The sequence below is a fragment of the Dipodomys merriami genome, unplaced genomic scaffold (genome assembly GCF_024711535.1).
Source record: "Dipodomys merriami isolate MVZ:Mamm:240054 unplaced genomic scaffold, mDipMer1.0.p SCAF_3, whole genome shotgun sequence".
NCBI classification, from domain to species: Eukaryota; Metazoa; Chordata; class Mammalia; order Rodentia; family Heteromyidae; genus Dipodomys; species Dipodomys merriami.
Window position 1 is genome coordinate 81,407,445 of NW_027204492.1, and position 18,038 is coordinate 81,425,482.

General features: G+C 49.5%; 1 protein-coding gene and 1 non-coding gene across 3 annotated transcripts; both read right to left on the minus strand.

Moving 5' to 3' along the window:
* Positions 1–9,381: 9,381 nt before the first annotated feature.
* On the minus strand, positions 9,382–17,670 carry Maged2 (MAGE family member D2). 2 transcript variants are annotated; one of them, XM_070040390.1, is made up of 13 exons: positions 17,621–17,670; positions 16,053–16,139; positions 15,204–15,695; positions 14,086–14,394; positions 13,906–13,969; positions 13,586–13,665; positions 13,030–13,124; positions 12,221–12,300; positions 12,085–12,127; positions 11,703–11,765; positions 10,516–10,630; positions 9,692–10,132; positions 9,382–9,515 (listed from the first exon to the last, which is right to left on the minus strand). In XM_070040390.1, exons 2-12 carry the CDS (start codon positions 16,095–16,097, stop codon positions 9,698–9,700), a joined length of 1,821 nt encoding a protein of 606 aa, XP_069896491.1. In that variant the 5' UTR covers positions 16,098–16,139; positions 17,621–17,670; the 3' UTR covers positions 9,382–9,515; positions 9,692–9,697. The 2 variants fall into 2 exon arrangements, with proteins under 2 accessions (XP_069896491.1, XP_069896492.1); XM_070040391.1 differs by lacking the exon at positions 17,621–17,670 and adding an exon at positions 16,985–17,055.
* Positions 10,823–10,952, minus strand: LOC138840587 (small nucleolar RNA SNORA11). The gene has a single exon (XR_011376147.1). It is a non-coding gene; the product is annotated as a small nucleolar RNA SNORA11 (small nucleolar RNA).
* Positions 17,671–18,038: the final 368 nt, after the last annotated feature.

The following is an 18,038-nucleotide window of genomic DNA, read 5'->3' on the forward strand; positions in this document are numbered from 1 at the left end:
AAGACACACAAGACTACATGGATATGTCTGAGCTACAGAACCACTTAGTCTAATGACCACAAAATGCCCACCATCTCCACTAAAAGATGCTCCAGAATGGGCCATCACTTCTCACATTAAGGTCGGTATATGAAGACCTGATTTCCCTTTCTACAGTCCCAGGTGCCCTGCCATTTGGGGTGCTCATAGGTGTGTGAAGCCAGGTGTCTTTACACATCTTTCTACCCCGATCACACAATTCATTTATCCCTTAGGAGACTCAGATAGACAACTTGTCCACACCAGCACATTGCTCAGATCCAAGTTCAATCCACTTCCCTGAGGCCGCACCTGCACGTCCCCAATGATGTCCTCCATGGTCACGTCATACTGCACTATGAAGTCAGCCATGATGCCTGAGCTGGAGGAAGCAGACTGTTCTTGCATTGTTGGGGAGAAGGTGACTCGAACACAGGTCTCTCCTCTCTCAATCCTGGTGGATGGGGGCGAGTCAGCCTCACCTGGAGGGTTGGGGAAGGTCACAGTGGGGTGGCATGGAGGGCTCAGCCCACAGAAAAGCCACAGGTGAGGACAGCTAAAGGGACAACTGGTGGGGAGGGTGAGAAGGGGGACCCTCCCATCACCGGCAGTTCTCTCTGGCTTCTGGGCCCTTCCACCTGCTCCAGTTACTGCTCTGCCCCAAACCTTGCAGCCTGCTCCTGCTCTGCCCCCTGCCTCCCCTGCCTCACACACCAAGCTCTGCCCTCGGCCCCAGCCCTGGAAGTCTGTTCTCACTCACAGCCTCTCCCTGCCCCACTATCCAACCTGGCCACTCTCCACACCACTGGCAAGTAAGTCCTCAGGTCCATTAGGAGCCTGGGTCTCCTCCCAGAGAGGTAGAATGCTGGGTGTGAGGACAGGGGCAGGTACACACACACACACACACACACACACACACACACACACACACACACACACACACACACACACACACATCCAAGCCTGGGTCTCTCCCATCCCCCTCCTGACTGTGGGAAACAGCAGTGCAGCAAGGTTTCCCTCTGGGATGGAGTTGCATGTGCTTTCCTCCCCTCTGCCTCTCACTCCCAGCATCACATGTGGAATGAGCCTTTTAGTGGCTCATGAAATCACTGGTGACTTGCTGGTTCCGGAAGTTTGCTGAGCTGGCCACAAGAGCAACTGCTCTGGAATTTTAGTCTATGACAAGCGTCCATTTAGACATGTTCTCTCTGGGCCTCCCTCCCTCCCTCCTCCCAGAAAAAGGAGACTTGGGAATTCTGCTCCCCCTCCTTCCTGCTACAGCTGTCAGGAAGCTTAGGGGCAAAGGGAGCCCCATACTCCTGAGCGCCTGCTGACATACATTCCCTGGGCTTCCTTCCTTCCAGAAGTCTTTGTTTTGTTTGATCCCCTCAGGATTGCTTCTCTCCTCTCTTTCAACCTTTAAGGAGAAGGGGGAGGGAGCTGCCATTTTTAGCTTAGGGCTTAAGAGCAGAGGCTGCAGCACTCACATGGCCTGTGAGCCCAGGTCCCTGCTGCTGCCCTGAAGCCCTGGACCAGCCATCCCTCCCTCCCACCCCCAGCCTCCCTGTCCATAGCCTAGCACTGACCATGTCTCCTGCTTCCCAGGCAGTCCATGTGGGCATGAAACTCCAGCAGGCCCATGTGCAAATCTGTGCATCTTGTGAGTGCCAAATAGAGCTCGCTCTGAAGGCCAGCATGCAGTATTCACTGCTCTGCACCATAAATTTGGGGCGCACTGTTATCTAGTTCTCCTCCTGGTCCTGGGCCACAGGTGACATCTCTTGCACCCAACTCCTTCTTATGGATGGGAAAAGAGAGACAGAGCAATGGGCTGACTTGCTGTGATGGCCCCACTTTAGCAGGGATGGGAACTGGTCTGTGTGTCTGTCTCTCTGCACTGTGTGTTCCCCACTGCCTGTCTGGTCAGCAGGGTCAAATTAGCCAGGGTGCCCAGTGTTGCAGAGCTTCGGGAAGGTGGCCACGGGGGCTGGCACACCCCTGTGCTGTCCCTCAGCTCTCATGGGAGCTGTGTTTGGTGCTGAGGTCTGGGGCCTGACTGGGCCTCAGGTTCACCTGCGCTGGTTCAGGACCGGCATTGCTGGGCTCCTCCCCACCCTCTGACCCCAGCTGTAAGCCTGGCAGCCAGGATGGCTCTGTGCCCACAGGGCCTGCAGTGGCCCCTCCAGAGCAGCCTGCATTCCCTGCCTGCCCATCTTCCTTCAGCCCTCCATGGGGGTTCCAGGGCAAAGCACACTTCTGCCAGCCTGGCTGCTGCCACCCTCAGGGATGATGGGAAAGTTTCACATGCCACTCAGGCCTTTCCCCATGCACATGTGTGTGCCTCCATTCAAGCCTTCGCTCACGTTTCATTCACCCACGCTTTCCTCTACCATTCACTCACTTGTTCTTTTCTCACTGACACTCACTGTCACTCAGAGTGCTGTCAAAAAGCAGGTGCACACTGGGAAGATGGCAGATAAATGAATGAGGGTATGCTATACGGAGGCGGACAGTGTCACAGGGAGCCGGGGTGCATGGACTCACAGCCTGCAACTGAGGCTACCCAGCATCATATGGCATGTGACATGAAAGGCCGAGGAGCAGTGGGGGGCACAGGTATGGATGAGAGGCTCACCCTCCCAGCGGCTGTGGCCAAAGTTAGGCAACTTCACCAAAGCGAAAGCACAACTAGAAGGTAAGGTGGGGGAGCATAACCCCCCACCCTTCCCACATGTGCCTACCCACCCCCTCCCACACAAACATACTTCCTGACCACCTCTCCACACCCCACCCAGGGCCTCTTTTGTGCAGAACAGGGGAGTCCAGATGTTACTGTGAACGAGTGCCCCTCTCCCTGGACACAGAGCAAGATGGTAAGGGTGAAGAATGGACCTGGAAGAGCCATGGAGAACGTGGGAGAGGACTCCCACCACCAGCCCCTGAGCTGCCCTTGCTCCTGCTTCCGTCTGGCCCAGCCACCTGTTCTACATCAAGATCTTTTATGTGGGCACACGCTACATGGTGAATCGAGTTCAGGACCACGTTCAGAGTCGCACAGTCTACTACCTCATGAACATCCACGTCACCCCACGCTCCATCTGCCTGTGCCGGCATGGTGAGAGTGAACTCAACCTCAGAGGCCGCATCGGAGGTGACTCTGGACTCTCAGCTCGGGGCAAGCAGGTAGGGAAGGCCTCATGCCAGACAATTGCGGGCTGGCTGAGCTGGCCTTGGTCAGGGGGCCACTGCCTGGGTCCTGAGATGGGGGAGGGGAGACCTAGTGATAGGTCACAGCAGGTAACAGTGACTCTTCTTCCACACTGCCAGCCACTCAGTCTTGACACAGCCATTAAATGGCTCCATGTGCAATGGCTTCTGCAAGTCTAATGACTTCATCTTGGTCTTCCAGGCAGCCAAATGTGACCGTTTCTCCAGCCCCAGACCGATGTCCACCTTGTACCCCTACTTGACGCGTCCCCTCATCATTGTCATGGCTCTGTGCCTTGGCTCAGCTCCACCTTGTTGCCCTCTGTCCCTCTGTCAGCTGGTGACCGTCATGGGCACAGGCAGTCCCCCGAGGCCCCTGGTCCTTCTGACTCAGTGCTGACATTGGCCCCACGTCACTGCAGGAATCACATTATCACCACTTGTCCCCAACAGCCTGGTTCCTGAGCTATGATCTGCTCCTTTGGACCAGTGTCCCATCCTTCCCTCCTTCTCCCAGGCAGGTCATGAGCCCAGCGCTCCATCTCTTCCCTGCCTGAACCATCTGCTGACTCTCAGGGAAAGTCTCTTCCCCCATGCCAGGCAGAACGATCTGCACACTGTGGGTCCATGTCCCAGCATCTGGCCCTGTGCCCAGGCTGATTAGCACAGGTACTGCTTGCTAGAGGACTGCCTGAGGGTGGGACAGTGAGAAATGAGGTGCAGCAGAGACAGTCATTGTCGTCATTGTCATTTATTGGCCACCTATGCACAGTCATAGCACCATCTGTCTGCACATCTGTGGCCTCATTTAATCTTCACATCAGCCTGTCACAGGTCTATGAATCAGCAGGATGAGGTCTAGAAGCAGCCCCAGGCCATGCAGCCAGTACAAGACAGAAAACCAGGCCTTCCTGCCTGGCCTCAGCACCTCAGCTGGACGGGAGGGAGTTATCCAAAGCTCAGCACTGCCTCAGTCCTCAGGGCTCCTCCTGTTCCTTCCAGATTGTCAGGGCAGACTTTGATCTGACCTCCAATCCTCCCACTCCTCAGAGCAGGGGAGAGGCCACAGGAGGCATCACTTTGTCTCATGATACCACATGCACTCTTGGCTCTCTTGGATGGAACTAGCTCTGGCCCTGCCCACACAGATCAGAGCCTGGCTGGACATGTGGCCATGTCTATACAAGTGTCTTGTATCCACACAATCCTCATTCCCACAGTAATACTGGACCAGGTCTGGTTTGAAAGTACTTTCCCACTGACTGCACTCCCATTGCTGTTGTGCTCACTCATGTTGAACCTACTGTATACAAGGGAATTTAATGGTCTAGGTGCTTGCCAGAGACCAAGCTAATAGCATCTTACAGGCCAGGATATTTGCCCAGAGAGGAACAGGGTTGCACCTGAGAGCTCACATGGATGATTTAAGGGAGCTGGTTAGATTCGTCCATGTGCCCTACCTCCTAAGCAAAGACTTCTGCCCATGCACACTGACTGCTGATGTAGATAATAAATGCTTCTATTTGTAGATGGTAATGTGAACTGTGTGTATTTGTATTCATATATCTGGCATGATCTTTGTTCGTTTTTATCACAGTGACAAAACACTTGTGAAAACATAAGAGCAGGAAACATTTCTTTGGGGTTACGGTTTAAGTCTGTAGACAGTTGGCTCCATTGCTTTTAGGACTGTGGCAAGGCAGAAATATCATGGCAGAAGGGCATGGCAGAGGAAAGTTCACTTCACAGCAGTCAGGTAGCAGAGTGAATGAGACAAGTAGCTGGGGAACAATATATATCCTTCCAGGGTATGCCCCCAGTGAACCATTTCTTCCAACTAGTTCAGCTTTCTACCACAGCCAAATAATATCATCAACATATGAATCCACCAGAAGTTTAGTCTACTAATGAGGTTAGTGTTTTCATGATCCAATCACTTCCTCAATATTCATCTTTTGGCAACCAAGCCTTCAGCACATGAGCCTGTGAAGGACATATCACATTCAAACCATCAACACCACTGGTGACTAATAACACAACTATCTACAGAAGGAAAACAGATCTCCTGCTCCTCTGGCCTCCTGTAGCCCTTCATGGCTTCTCTCAGTTCTGTCATGATTTCCTGCCCTGGACTCAAACCATGTCTAGAGAACAGTCTTGAACACAACACAGGGCTGCAAACTCAGCATCATATTACATAGTAATTGAATGAATAAATTGAGTTGAGCAAATATCTGGCAGACAGGCTGCAATGCTGTACAGATCCTATGACAAGCTCCAGTGGGAGAATTGAAGCATAAGCTTCAGCTAGGAAGTAGCTCAGGGTTTGTCTAACAATGATGAAGCCCTGGGTTCAATTCCCAGCAACATCCCCCCCCAAAAAAAGCACAAGCTGTTTTTGCCAATAACTACTCTCTTTTTGAGAAACAGTTTCTGGCACCTGATGATAATTAACAAAGTTCAATGACTGTGTTTTGGCAGTGTTTGGACACCTAATGATGGGAGCCCAAGTGACCCCACAATTTGGGCCACCCAACCTGTGTTTTTGTCTGATCCACAAAACGCTAAATTTGGCAACCAATGTTGGCATTGCTTCCATCATAAACGGACAGTGGTCTATAGAAGATCAGACTGGAACAGGTTCTGAAGGCCATGAATCACAGGAGACCCACCTCCCAGTGACACCTTCTCTGGATTCTTGCTTGTTATCCCTCAGTTCACCCTTAGGGTTTTGTGCAAGCTCCTGTTACTCAGCTTCCTAAAGAAGCAGCCTAGGAGCTTAGTGGCCCCACATAATAAGCAGGAACTAGCTGGAAGTTGACTCCGGTAGGAAGTAAGCTAGGGCAATCTTACTAGGGGCCATGCATCTGGTAGATCTTGCTAACTAGAAAGCAACCTGACCAGGGGCACTGAGCAATGCCGGTATGGATTAAGTCAGGCCAGACAGCCAGAGACCACAAAGAAACAGATTGGAAAACTGATAATGATATAATACAATAATGTGTAATAATGTTCTTTGTACATGATGTGCAAAGAATAGCAATAATTGCTTTGCCTGTCCATATATCAAGAAGTAAGTGAACCGTACTCTCAGAATGGGCTGGGTGGGAATATTTGTGTCTCTGGTAAATGTTCACTGAAAGGAACATGGTAATCCAACCTAAGCAATTCCATCAAGTTCTTTCTGCAGACACTCCTGCTTCTTCAATGAGCCAAGCAAGCCATGGGTCATAGTACAATGGGCAGTTGCTATGCCTGGGTTTCTCATGGATTTGTCTTTATATTTATTTATTTTTGTGCAGGTCCAAGGGCTTGAACCAATGGCCTGGGTGTTGTCCCTGAACATTTCAGCTCAAGGCTAGAACTCTACCACTTGAGCCACAGCTCTACTTTCAGCTTTTTGCTGGTCAATTGGAGATAAGTTTCAAAGACATTTCTACCCCGGCTGGCTATGAGCTGCATTCCTCAGATCTCAGCTTCCTGAGTAGCTAGGATTACAGCTGTAAGCCACTGATACCCAGCTTCTCATATTTAACCTTTAACTTAAAAATGTAGTTATTATTAATCCTGTGTTGAATAAATCAGTAAAATTTATGCTTATTCTATGTACAAAGCATAACTATACACAGTGATTTGATATCCATGATACTAGGAATCAAATCACAGATGTTGGGACAAAAATGTCTAAAGGCTTCTTAAAGGGTAATAAATAGGTAAAGAAACAGTTCAAGGGGCTTTGCCCACTCTTAGCCAAGGGAAAAGTACATGATATAATCTATACTTCTTGTGGATTGTATTGATTTACTATTGATTGTACTAATATTTAAAGAAACAACTGGAAATTGTGGGAATCCATTCACTTTAGTAATGGCATCCAGGCTGGCAATGGTGGCTAAAACAAGATCTGTCCCTATGCTCTACCATCCCCTATGCCATGTTCCAACACTCCTCCTCTTTGCCATGGACTAGACTTATTCTTCTCTGGCCAACTGTTTTCACTGCTCTAAGGCCTGAGAAGGAAGGCAAAGTCAACTCTGTCCTGTCAAATTCTAGGCTTTGTGGGAGGGAAGAGGTAGGGAGTCCTGCAAGATCAGTGGCCTGTGGAAGGAATGTAAGTCGTGAGGACAGAGCTCTTCATGACTATGACTCCCCCTTAACTCTATGAAGTACTTCAAACTCAACTTTTGTTACAAAATCACAGTCCCTGAGTTTCCTCACCACCCTCCACTATCCCCATCCCTTCATTAGGGATAATTAGCAATCTGAGGTAACCTAAGGCAGTATACACGGGAGTCCTCCCTCGGAGGCCAAAGTTGCCTCTGACCTTGTCTACCTACCCTGGGCCCTGCCTAACACCTTGAGAAGACCATGGACTGGGTATCAATTGAAGATCTTCTAGTGAAGACCACATCAGTAGTGAAAAACAAGTCTCAACTGGTGGCTACAGGCAAGAGACCATGCAACTCTGGTTGGAGGGTTGTTTTTATTTCTATTTTTATTTTCGGTCAATTCTGGAGCTTGAACTCAGGACCTTGGGCATAGTCCCTGCAATTTTTTCAGCTCAAAGATAATGCTCTACCACTTGAGCCACAGCTCTGCTACTGTTTTTTTTTGTTGTTTTTTTTTGGGTCCGGTCATGGGCCTGAACTCTGGGCCTGGGCGCTGTCCCACAGCTCTTCAGCTCAAGGCTAGCGCTCTACCACTTGAGCCACAGTACCACTTCCTGCTTTTTTTTTGCTTATGGGTGCTGAGGAATTGAACCCAGGGCCTCAAGCATGCAAGGCAAGCGCTTTACCACTGAGCCACCTTCCCAGCCCTGCTACTACACTTTTGCTGGTTAATTGGAGAATAAGAGTCTCATGGTCTTCCTGCCCTGGATGGCTTCAAACCATGATCCTCAGCTTCCTCAGTAGCTAGGATTATAAGTGTAAGCCACTGATGGAGGCTTACCCCCCCCCAAACCTACTTCTTAAGCTTTAATCCACATTTCTCCTTTGGTTCTTGGGTCTACAAGTGGGAAGAGGTAGCCATGAAAAGGGCCTCATTGTCCATCAGACTAGCCCAGTGATGAAGAACCTGATGATACAGAGATGACGTGGTGAGAGCTTCCTAAAGGTGCAGGACAGTATCCCCTAAAATATGGGAATGAGTTTCTGATAGCCCGAGAGCCCTGTCCCTTGGTGGATAGTGTAGCTTGGAGAACACTGCTTTCAATCACAGGCAGGGATTTAGGTACCTGACTCCTAAGCCACTCAATCCCAACTCCCTGCCATCATCCAGGTGATTTGATTGTCCATATGGGTAGCCCAACCAATACCCTGGCCTACCAAGCCTGTCATCTGCAGGAACTACCATCTTTGTTCCTTCAACCACTCACTACTTGGCCCTTGTCATCCCCCAGTTCAAATTTAGTTTTCTCCTCGCCCCTCCCAGATAACGCATAATGCTGTCAGACATGCAGTATCCACCCAGGATACTTAACACTATTCCCCATTCATGGCCTTCACTGAGACTTCTATCTGCAAATACCACCCTGTCCTCAATTTATCTCACATTCTCTCATTCTTTTCTAAGCCTATTCATGTTTTACAACAGTCTACATATATTTCTACAGTCCTCTCTTGAAGTCCTGTCTAGACAGTACCTCCTTCCATGCCTTACCTCCTCCCCATCCCCTCTTACCTGCTCAGGGCTGGGGCTTCATGAGTCATGACCCAGCTTCTCCCTCCCCACTGGCTCTTGCCATGCAAGCTATGCACTCTTTCCCCATTAAAATGTTCCCTTGTTCCTGTTTCTTGTCTTAACTACCTACCTCTTACTTGCTTCATTCATGTCTACATATGATGTCCAGTTTCCTCTACCTCTGTTTTCTGCTCCAAACTTACCTCTTGGTGCATCTTCAAAGAGTGATTCCACCCCCTCAGAAAGGCTGAAGCCTAGCAATGGGGTCCAACCTAGCCCAGAGACCTGTGATAATCTTGCTTCCAGGAATACAACAATATCACAGGATCAAGGACAGCAGTACTTGATACATAGCATCAACTGAGATGGAAACCTTCCCAATTCCTGTTAAAATGTGATAGCAGAATGTGTCAACCACCCCCCAACAAAACCCCCACATCAACAGAAACAAAAAACAAACAAAAAATGAACTCAGAAATGGCAAATAGATTTAATGCAGAGTGTTAACTTCAATGATTGATAGTGGCTGCCTAGAGTGCTGTGTTGAGTATGTTTCTGAGGGTGCACCCTGACTTGAAGAGAAAGACTGCTGAGATTACCAGTATCTGCAAACACAAGTAAAAGAGAATAAAAAGTCAATTGATAGCCACCACAGAGGAAGGAATAAAATGTCAAAAACCGTATCTTTGCACAAGGTCCCCATTATTCCCCAACCTAGGCTTCAGCTTTTCCTCCCATCCCCACAAAGCAAAGGTACTTCCATCATCACAAAGGCAGATACCTGATCTCACTTGTAGGAGAAACCACAGGCACCAGAGCTACCACTGCTACTGGCACCAGCTCCACCCAGGCCAGCGAAGAGCCCAAATGTGAGTGTGGCGCTCAGGCTGTTATTGGCAGTGAAGCCACCGCTGGCGCTGGCACCAGTACTGGTACTGGCATTGGTACTGGTAGTGGTACTGGCACTGGCACCACCACTCTCTTGGACTTTGGCTTTAGCTTCAGCTCCTGACTGGATCCGGGCTTTGGCCCAGGGTCCAATATCAGCTTCATCCCAGTTGCAGGGCCCAGCAGCATTCTCAGAGCCGAGCCCGATGCCCATTCGAGCTCTAATCTCAGCCCTCGCCTTGGCCTCGGCTGCAGCCTCAGCTGCAGCCTTCAAGTCTGCTTCCATTGCCTCTCGGTACTGAGCTGCCCACTCCTTGGGATCCTTCTTCTGTACCTGAAATGGGAATAACAACAATTAGAAGGATCGTAGTCAGATGCTTAAGCATGTACTCTTCACTACACACTTTTCTAAATGCTGAATGGAATTCTGCACATACTACTCCATCCCTACATGGACCCTTAGTTCCATTATTTTGGACATGTCATTTAGCAAGTTCTCTGGGCCTCAGTTTTCTCTCCTGCAATACAGGGTGGTGTTATCAGTTGGAAGTATTAAATGTGTCTGATAGTGTCAGATAAAGTGTCTGCCACAGTGCTTGACAACTAACAGGCTTTTGAATGTGCAGATATGAACTGCAGGCTGATCTGCACAGACTGTCTCAGCCCAGATACACTGCATGCGCTTCCTATGCCAAGTTCAGGCAACTTTCCAATTACCTTGCAAGCAAATTTGAGGACTTTCATCTTGCTGGTCTCATAGTAAGAGCGCAGGCCCCAGAAGAATTCATACTCTGGGGGATTGCTATTGGGGACTCTGGCGTAGTCCAAGTACCTTAAAAAGAGAGGTTCAACATCTTTATTCCTAGGAATAAAGAGCCCAATCATAGCTCCACTATGCTCAGATCAGAGAGGCTCTAGCTGGCACCTCTCCAACTAAATAGTCCAACTAAATATTCTCCCCACACAATGATGAGCCCTGTTCCAATGGCCCTTCCTGAAAGCCATGTAGAGATGCAGAGGGGACACCTGTAGGGCACTTGCTCATAAGGAGGCCACAAGTGTTGTGCCCCCTCACTACAACTGCCCCAGATTCCTGTTGGGTATGTTGTAAACAGAGGAGCTATTCTTCAGCTTCTCTGCTCTGAGCACACCCCATTGCAAAAGGGACATGAAGGAGGCACAGCTGAGCCCTGGAAAGATGCAGTATAGAAAATTCCTGAGAGCACCAAAGGAAGGAAATAGCCATCCAATAGCAGCATGATCCATGTATATTACTGATGTATGTCCATGCGTGTATTTGTGTGTTCACAAAACCTTTAATTGTCTATGTGAGTGCTCACATATTCTCCAAAGACAAACAATAGGGTGGACTCTGGCCAGGAAGTCAACAAGACTAGACTCCAGGCCAAAATGAGTCTTTTATCAGCTGTGGGCCAAGCTCAAATATCCCTGCCCAGAGACCTAAGCCCTCAAGTGTAAAAGATGGGTGGGTAATCTTATATAAGGTGGTTATGAAAATCTAGTCAGATATATAGGTCAAGTCCCCAGCACAAAACCTAGCCTATTCTAGAGAAATTTTATGGAAATTAATTTCTATGAAGCTCTGATTAGCACAGAGAACAACCCAGTCATTCTAAACACAACTCTTTCACTTCCTACCTGTGCAACTGAGCAAATGACTTCACCCCTCTGAACATCAGTTTTCCACATGTGTACAATGCTGGTGACACTAATTCCTCCCTGCAGAGTGGTACTGAAGACCCATGGGAGAGATGATAAAGGTAACACCTGATCCATCATCAGCCTGGAAATAACCTACTACTCCATACATGTATTATGGCTTCATCACTCAGTTCTGAAACAGGCAAAAATACCTGGAACATACCAACACCAAACACACTTACTTTTGTTTCACAAACTCATCAGTAATGAGCTTCTTCACATCCCCAAAGAGTGAGTGATGTATCCTGAGAGCAGAAGAGAGAGAAAAAGAACAAATAAGTACAGTTGGAACTGTGGGATTTCCCATGTGTACATGTAGGCATTTCCAAGATGGAAAAGAAGTTTCCAACATAGGGAGGAACTCCACGGAAGCTCAAGAGATTGTGAGAAGGGAAGACAGAGTTCAGAACATTTCCCTAATTCACCCAGGTCAAAACCCTGGGGCCTCTAAACCAGCCCAACCCCCCACCAGCTCCACCAGACCACCAAACTGATGTAATCCTGAGACCATCCTCTCTTGCCAAAGGAGAACATGGACAGCAAGCGCTGAGAGCCCAATCATACCCAGGGCGCAGCCCCAACTTGCGCAGCACCTCCCAGATGACAGCTGCAAGGGGAGGCAAGAGGAAACAGGGACAGAAAATGAGCATGTGGAATTCAGACCACAGTCACCCATTCAGCTGCATGCCCAGCCACTCACCCTCACTGGAGCGATTTCCATTCATGAAAATAATGCTCAAGAGCACCATGAGGAGACCCAGTTTGGGTGAGTCCTTGGTCCTAAGAGAATAATAGGATGGAAAGTTTATGTGTAGGAGTCATCTCCAAGATATACAAGCCAGTTCACTAGCCCTGTCCAGATTCCTCAGATACAGGAGAATGCATCTCAGTCTATGCTTCCAGTTCCCTGTAACCCAAGGCAAAGAACTGAAGACTCTTGAGCCAAAGTCTCTGATTCAATAGAGGAAAAAGCATATCCTAACTCACTCCAGGGGTTGTTGTCAAGAAAATGGAAGAATGCCAATTAACCAGGTACAACACAAGCAGGCAGTCAATGTGAGTTCTTGCTTTCCCAGAGCCCACAGGCCTGACAGACTTCAAGTCAGAGCCTCCATGACACTACTACCCCTCAAACATCATAGTACATACATACCCACACCCAGAGAGAGAGAAGCTCCCTCTCCCTTGAACTAGACTCTATCAAGACCAGGCCAGGCACTCGAAAGGAACAGACAAGTAACAACAGGCATGCTTGCTTGCAAAGTTTCTGGAGAAGAGAAACCTGATGGCAGGAATGCCCCCCATCCCAGGCTTCTACATCCTTCAGTCAGTCATAATCAGGCACCACTACTACATACAGGGTTTGAGCCATGTGTAAGAACTGGGGCAGGGGCTTTTTAGGCCCTGTCTTTCCTGATCCCCAAGGATGGAGGGAGAGAGGGAAGGGAGAAGTACTGGTATGGATAAAAACAGAAGCCCCCCTCCCACCCCAGCACTTTCTCAGCTTACGTTCCCAGTATGCCTGCATCAGTAGGCTCTAAGGTGCTGAGAAGAATGTACAAGTGGTCATTCTTATCAATTTCTTTCAATTGAATTCCAAATACCTGTGAATGGAGAGAATAGCTTGTGAGATCAGCTTAGGTCTTAATGAGCTTCCTGGGCATCCTGCAGCTCCCCATGTTCGTAAGGGTTTTGCATGTATGAGTAGTCAGTGTGACTGTGTATAAAGCACAAAACTAAGTACTTGGCACACAGTAAACACACAACAAATATATGATTGTCATCAACCTCATCTTTGTGTTTCTGGGAATCTAGGGAGACACGGAAGTGAATATCTAAAACACAGGACAGGATATGTGCAGTAGCAGTAGACAAAAGTCATAAGCTGGGGGCTTAAGTCTGATCTGTTTTTACCACTGACTTGTTATGTGACCCATGGAGGCCACTGTGCACAGCAATGGGACTGTATTAATAAGCTTCTGTGGTTCCTCCTAAAGGCCACTGTACAACTGTGTTTCATTCATGGCTTCCCCAGTGCGCCCATCCCCCAGGGCTGCCCCATCACCTTCTCCAAGGAATAGCCTGCTCGTTCAATGATTTCAGGGTACACATCAGTGTATTCTTTGATGATGTCCTTCAGCATGTCTGCAAGGGGAGAGTGTTGCAAGCATTGGGGCTAAAGAGATGCCAGGTGGCCCCTGTACCCAAGCTATAGATCCTTTGTCATCTAAGCCACAGGTAGCATTATCAGGTTCTGGGCTTATAAGTGGAGATGCTAACACTGCCAAAGTAGAACTTTGGGAAAGGAGACAGGAGCATAAGAGTGAAGGATGTCCCTTAGAATCCAGCCAGAGCATGGGTTGGGAAAATTTAGTAGAACTTTACCTGAGCGCTTGATGGGAATCTTTGTCTGGTCTTTAGCCAACAGGTACTTCACCAAATCATTTGCCTGAGAGTGGAAGAAAAGGTGAAAAGAAAAAAATGTTTGCAGAAAACCAGAAGATGACAGAGAAGATGGTAGGCAAGGTAATAGCAAAGGCAAGATAGAAAGGATGAAGTACTTACCCTCCCTTGTAAAAGGGCCACATCTCGGGGTGGTGGTGCTTCAGGCTCTTGGGATGACTGGAGCTTGGCAGCTCTACGACGGGCTTTGCCCCTGCGAGCTTTGGGTGATCTGAGTGAGAGCAAGGCTCTCCTGGCCCAAGCAGCCAATCGAGTCCTTGATGCCCTTCGGGCCCAAAAGGCTATGGGCCCTCTTGAAGCCCTGCGGGCCATTGAGGCCATTAGGGCCTTTGAGACCCTATGACCACCCGTAGTCCCAGAATCCTGATTCTGCTCACTGTTGCCATCCTCTTCTCCATCCAGATGCTTCACCTGCATCAACAGAGAGGAAGTTCAACATCACCAGGTAAAACAGGTTGTCCTTCTTCTTCCCACTATCTCTTTCAGGAATCCTGCCCTAATCTTACTTCTGTAATGATAGCCAGACTCTCTAGACACTGACCATGCTGAGGCTTGAGTTTCTCACTACTTTCCACAGTTCCATCCCCAATGGCTCTGTTTTGACCATTCCAGACAAATCACTTACCTTTCTGGGATTTAGCTTGCTTCTCTATAACATTGAGATTTTTAAGCCAGGCAATAGTGGCTCAAATCTGCAACCTTAGCTACTTGGGAGACAGAGATCTAAAGATTTCTCAGTTTGAAGTCAGCTCAGGTAGGAAAGAATGTCAGCTTTTCTTATTTCCAATTAATCACCAAAACACTGCAAGTGAAGGTTGGGCTCAAGTGGTAGAGCAGCAGCCTTGACTAAAATAGCTAAGACATCATGCCCAAGCCCTGAGTTCAAGCAGCAGTAATAGCACAAAAATCAACTGAGACTTTAAGAGTTATTTTTATGTTTTAATAAGATAACCTATATGAATATGCCTTACTTAAGGTCTAGCACACAGGCAGTTACTATGTAAATACAAAGGGCATCACATTCAGATTGCAGCTATGTATATTCCTATCTCATCTCCCAGCAGTCTGTGAGCTCTCTGCAGATAGGAATTCTATCACATTCCTCTGTGTCCCTGGTGACCAGGATAAGCACAGGGATCTTTCTAAATATTTGCAGAACAAATAACCCAAGTGTTAGGATAGGAGTAGAAAAGCAAGGGTAGTGGTCATACAGGTCTTACCTTCCGGACTTTCTTGGCCTTGACCTTGGGTCGAGTATCCTGATTCTCCTGAACCTGGGCAGCTGCAACCTCAGGCTCAGGTTCATCTTTCAGAGCCTGAGAGGCAGCAGCCTCAGTCTCTGGGACCTTTGTATTGGCCTTCATATCAGCCGCACAGCTGACCTTTTTGGTCTCAGTGGCAGGTGTTGTCACAGCCTTCAGGTCAGCCTTCTGGGCCTTGCTGTCAGCTGCTGGGCTCTTATTTGCAGTTTCAAGAACCTGGGTATCAGTCAGCTGTGTAGCAGGTGAGGCCTTGGTGGTAGCTGCCTCAGGAGCCTCTGTGGCCTTTGAGACTTTTGTGGCCTTTGAGACCCCTGAGGCTTTTGAGCCCTTTGTAGCCTCGGAGACCTCTGGAGCCTTTGAGGCCTTTGGTGTCTCTGGGACTTCTGAGTTCTGGGTCACTGTCAACAGAGTAGGCATTCTGGAGCCACTGCCCTTTTCAGAAGCTGTAGCCTGCAAAAGTAAGCAGGGAAAACTCACTGGCCTCCCCACTCCCAACTAAGCAAAATGCCCCCCAAATTCCAAGACTATGCTTCTCTGACCTGTGCTGACTCCTACCTGCAGTGTGCTCTGACCACTTAGGTCCATCCAGCAAGGCCTCCCGTGCCTCTAAACAAGGACCCGCCCACTCTGTCTTCTTCCCCTCTCCTCCCCTCTCTTCCTCCCTCCACGGAGGGGAGGGGGCACCCAGGCAAGAAGTGGGTGGAGGATGAGGATGGGAGGGGAAGTGCCAAGGGATCTGAAGAAGCTATAGGGGCTGGAAAGAAGTATCAACAGAGAGAGAAGGTGGTGGGGAGAAAGAGGTCTTACCTGGAAGCTAGTTGAACCCGCACCACTCTCGCTTGTGTCAGACATGTCTGAAGTTGGCCTGGCAAGAGCTGAGCCTGAAGAGAAGGCCTGGATCAAGTGGAGAACCCAATGAACAACGTCCTCTCCTCTGTGCTCCCTGGAAGCTGATCCTCACCTTCCCTAGGGCCCCAATCCCCAACCCCTCCCCCACCCCCAACAACTCGGTTCTCAGGCACAGAAATCCAAAACGTCTAGGTCCTAATTCTCTGCGGCCGCACCCTCCCCTTCTCCAGGAAGATGTGCCAGCGCGGCAGCACTGAGGACCCCGCCCCTTTTCCCAGTGCAGCCCCCCCAGTCGCAGGTCGATAGTGCGCATGCGCCTAAACCGTAGGACCCATTCAGCTCCGCCTGTTTTCCCAATACAAGCCCTTTCTTTGATGTCCACCGTGCACATGCGCATTCGGCAGCGGGCCCGGTGCTGGCCCTTCTTAACACGCCCCTTTTTAGCGATACAAAATCCGCATGCGCAATGTTCTCCGTCTCAGTTCAATACACACCCCTCTCCAGGTCTGCATGGCCACTCGGTCCCGCCCCCTCCTCAACAAGCCTCCCTTCCAAACTATCGCTGCGTCCGGTGGTCCTGGCCCCTCCCCTTCTCACATCAACCATACCAAGTCCACAGCCTCCAGGTCCCGCCCTTTTTCCTAACACGCCCCCTCCTTACTGCAGAACGCATCTTGGTTCCACCCCTTCCCTATTAACACCCCCTCAACTCAGTGTTGAACTAGTGATTCCATCCTGAACTCAGCCAAAAGGGGTCTGATCCCCTCCCTCCTTTTTCAGCTAGATGGATCCAGTATGATCCGATCCTTAGAGCAGATTTTTCTCCAGATCCCAGAGGGTGGGGCCGAGCCCTAACGGGCTCTTATCCAAAGCCCTGCCCCGCGGCTCACCTCGTCCACCTCCAAGCCGCGAGTGTGTCCACTCTGTACAAGCCCCTCTGAAACTCGGAGACTGCCCTCCCCGCTCCGGGCCGGAAGTGGTCCCGCCCCTTTCCGCCTCCCTAGGGGGCCTCTGTCCCAGCCAGTCTGCCCCTCCCCCTCCCTGCTGCTCATTCCTAATGCCCCCTCCCTATTCCCTCTGCTTAGCTCCCTACTCTCTTTTCCCTTATCGCATTTCCTATTTACTCCGCATAATTCCTCTTCCCGTTCCTTACACCTTCCTCTGTATTACCTGTGCGCGCCCTCGCCCCAGTACAGCTTGACCCCTCTCTGCATTCACTAGTCTCTTCTCTGGAGCTCCACTCCCCCCTCAAAATTCCCCTCTTCCTTCGTGTTCCCCGTCCCACACCTAACGTGCACCGTCCCCTGTTTTGCTTTCTTCTTCCTCCGTTACTCTCTACTGTCCAGGTCATAAACTGTCTACTTTCTCAGTCGTCTTCAGTGCTTCAGTGCTTACACCCCACTCCAGGTCACCTCTACTCCAGCTGAAGTAGTGTAGCAAGAAATGCCCACCTACCTGACTGTGAGTTCCAAGGAGTTAGAACCAGTGTCTGGCTCCCAAGAAACCCCAATCACAACTCCCCTCACCTTGTCCTCGAGCGAGTCCCAGAGGCGTCTGCTCTCTCCCTCAGTCCCTCTCGAAGTCTCAGCCTCCTAGACTAAAGCTGCAGACAGCCCAGCCCAGCCCCTTTCCGCAGCCCCCTGCCACCCCCCTCCCTCGCTTTCCTCGGGGGTGGGGCAATGGGGCCCCGCTCAGGGCTGTCTGACGCCAAAGCCCATGTTTATGCCACTGTACCAGGCTCGGTCTGAAGCCTTTCCAACTCAAACCACCCACTGAAAGCGGTTCATTCATTGAACTTATTTATTTTTATATCCTTATTTTTTCTTACTACAAAGGTAATGTGTTGTCGTGGTGAAAATTAGAATTATGAAGAAATATGTAACAGACCAATGAAAGGCTGCCTTTATCTCATTGCCCAGAAGTAACCATTATTAACATTTTGAT

What these genes read in the sequence shown, in the direction of transcription:
- Maged2 (XM_070040390.1), bottom strand. Translation starts at nt 16,097, where the DNA reads ATGTCTGACACAAGCGAGAGTGGTGCGGGTTCAACTAGCTTCCAG. An exon ending in AGGCCAAGAAAGTCCGGAAG is followed by an intron (nt 14,395 to 15,203) that starts GTAAGACCTGTA and finishes CTGTTGATGCAG; the next exon opens with GTGAAGCATCTGGATGGAGA. An exon ending in GATGAGTTTGTGAAACAAAA is followed by an intron (nt 10,631 to 11,702) that starts GTAAGTGTGTTT and finishes TCTCTTTTTAAG; the next exon opens with GTACTTGGACTACGCCAGAG.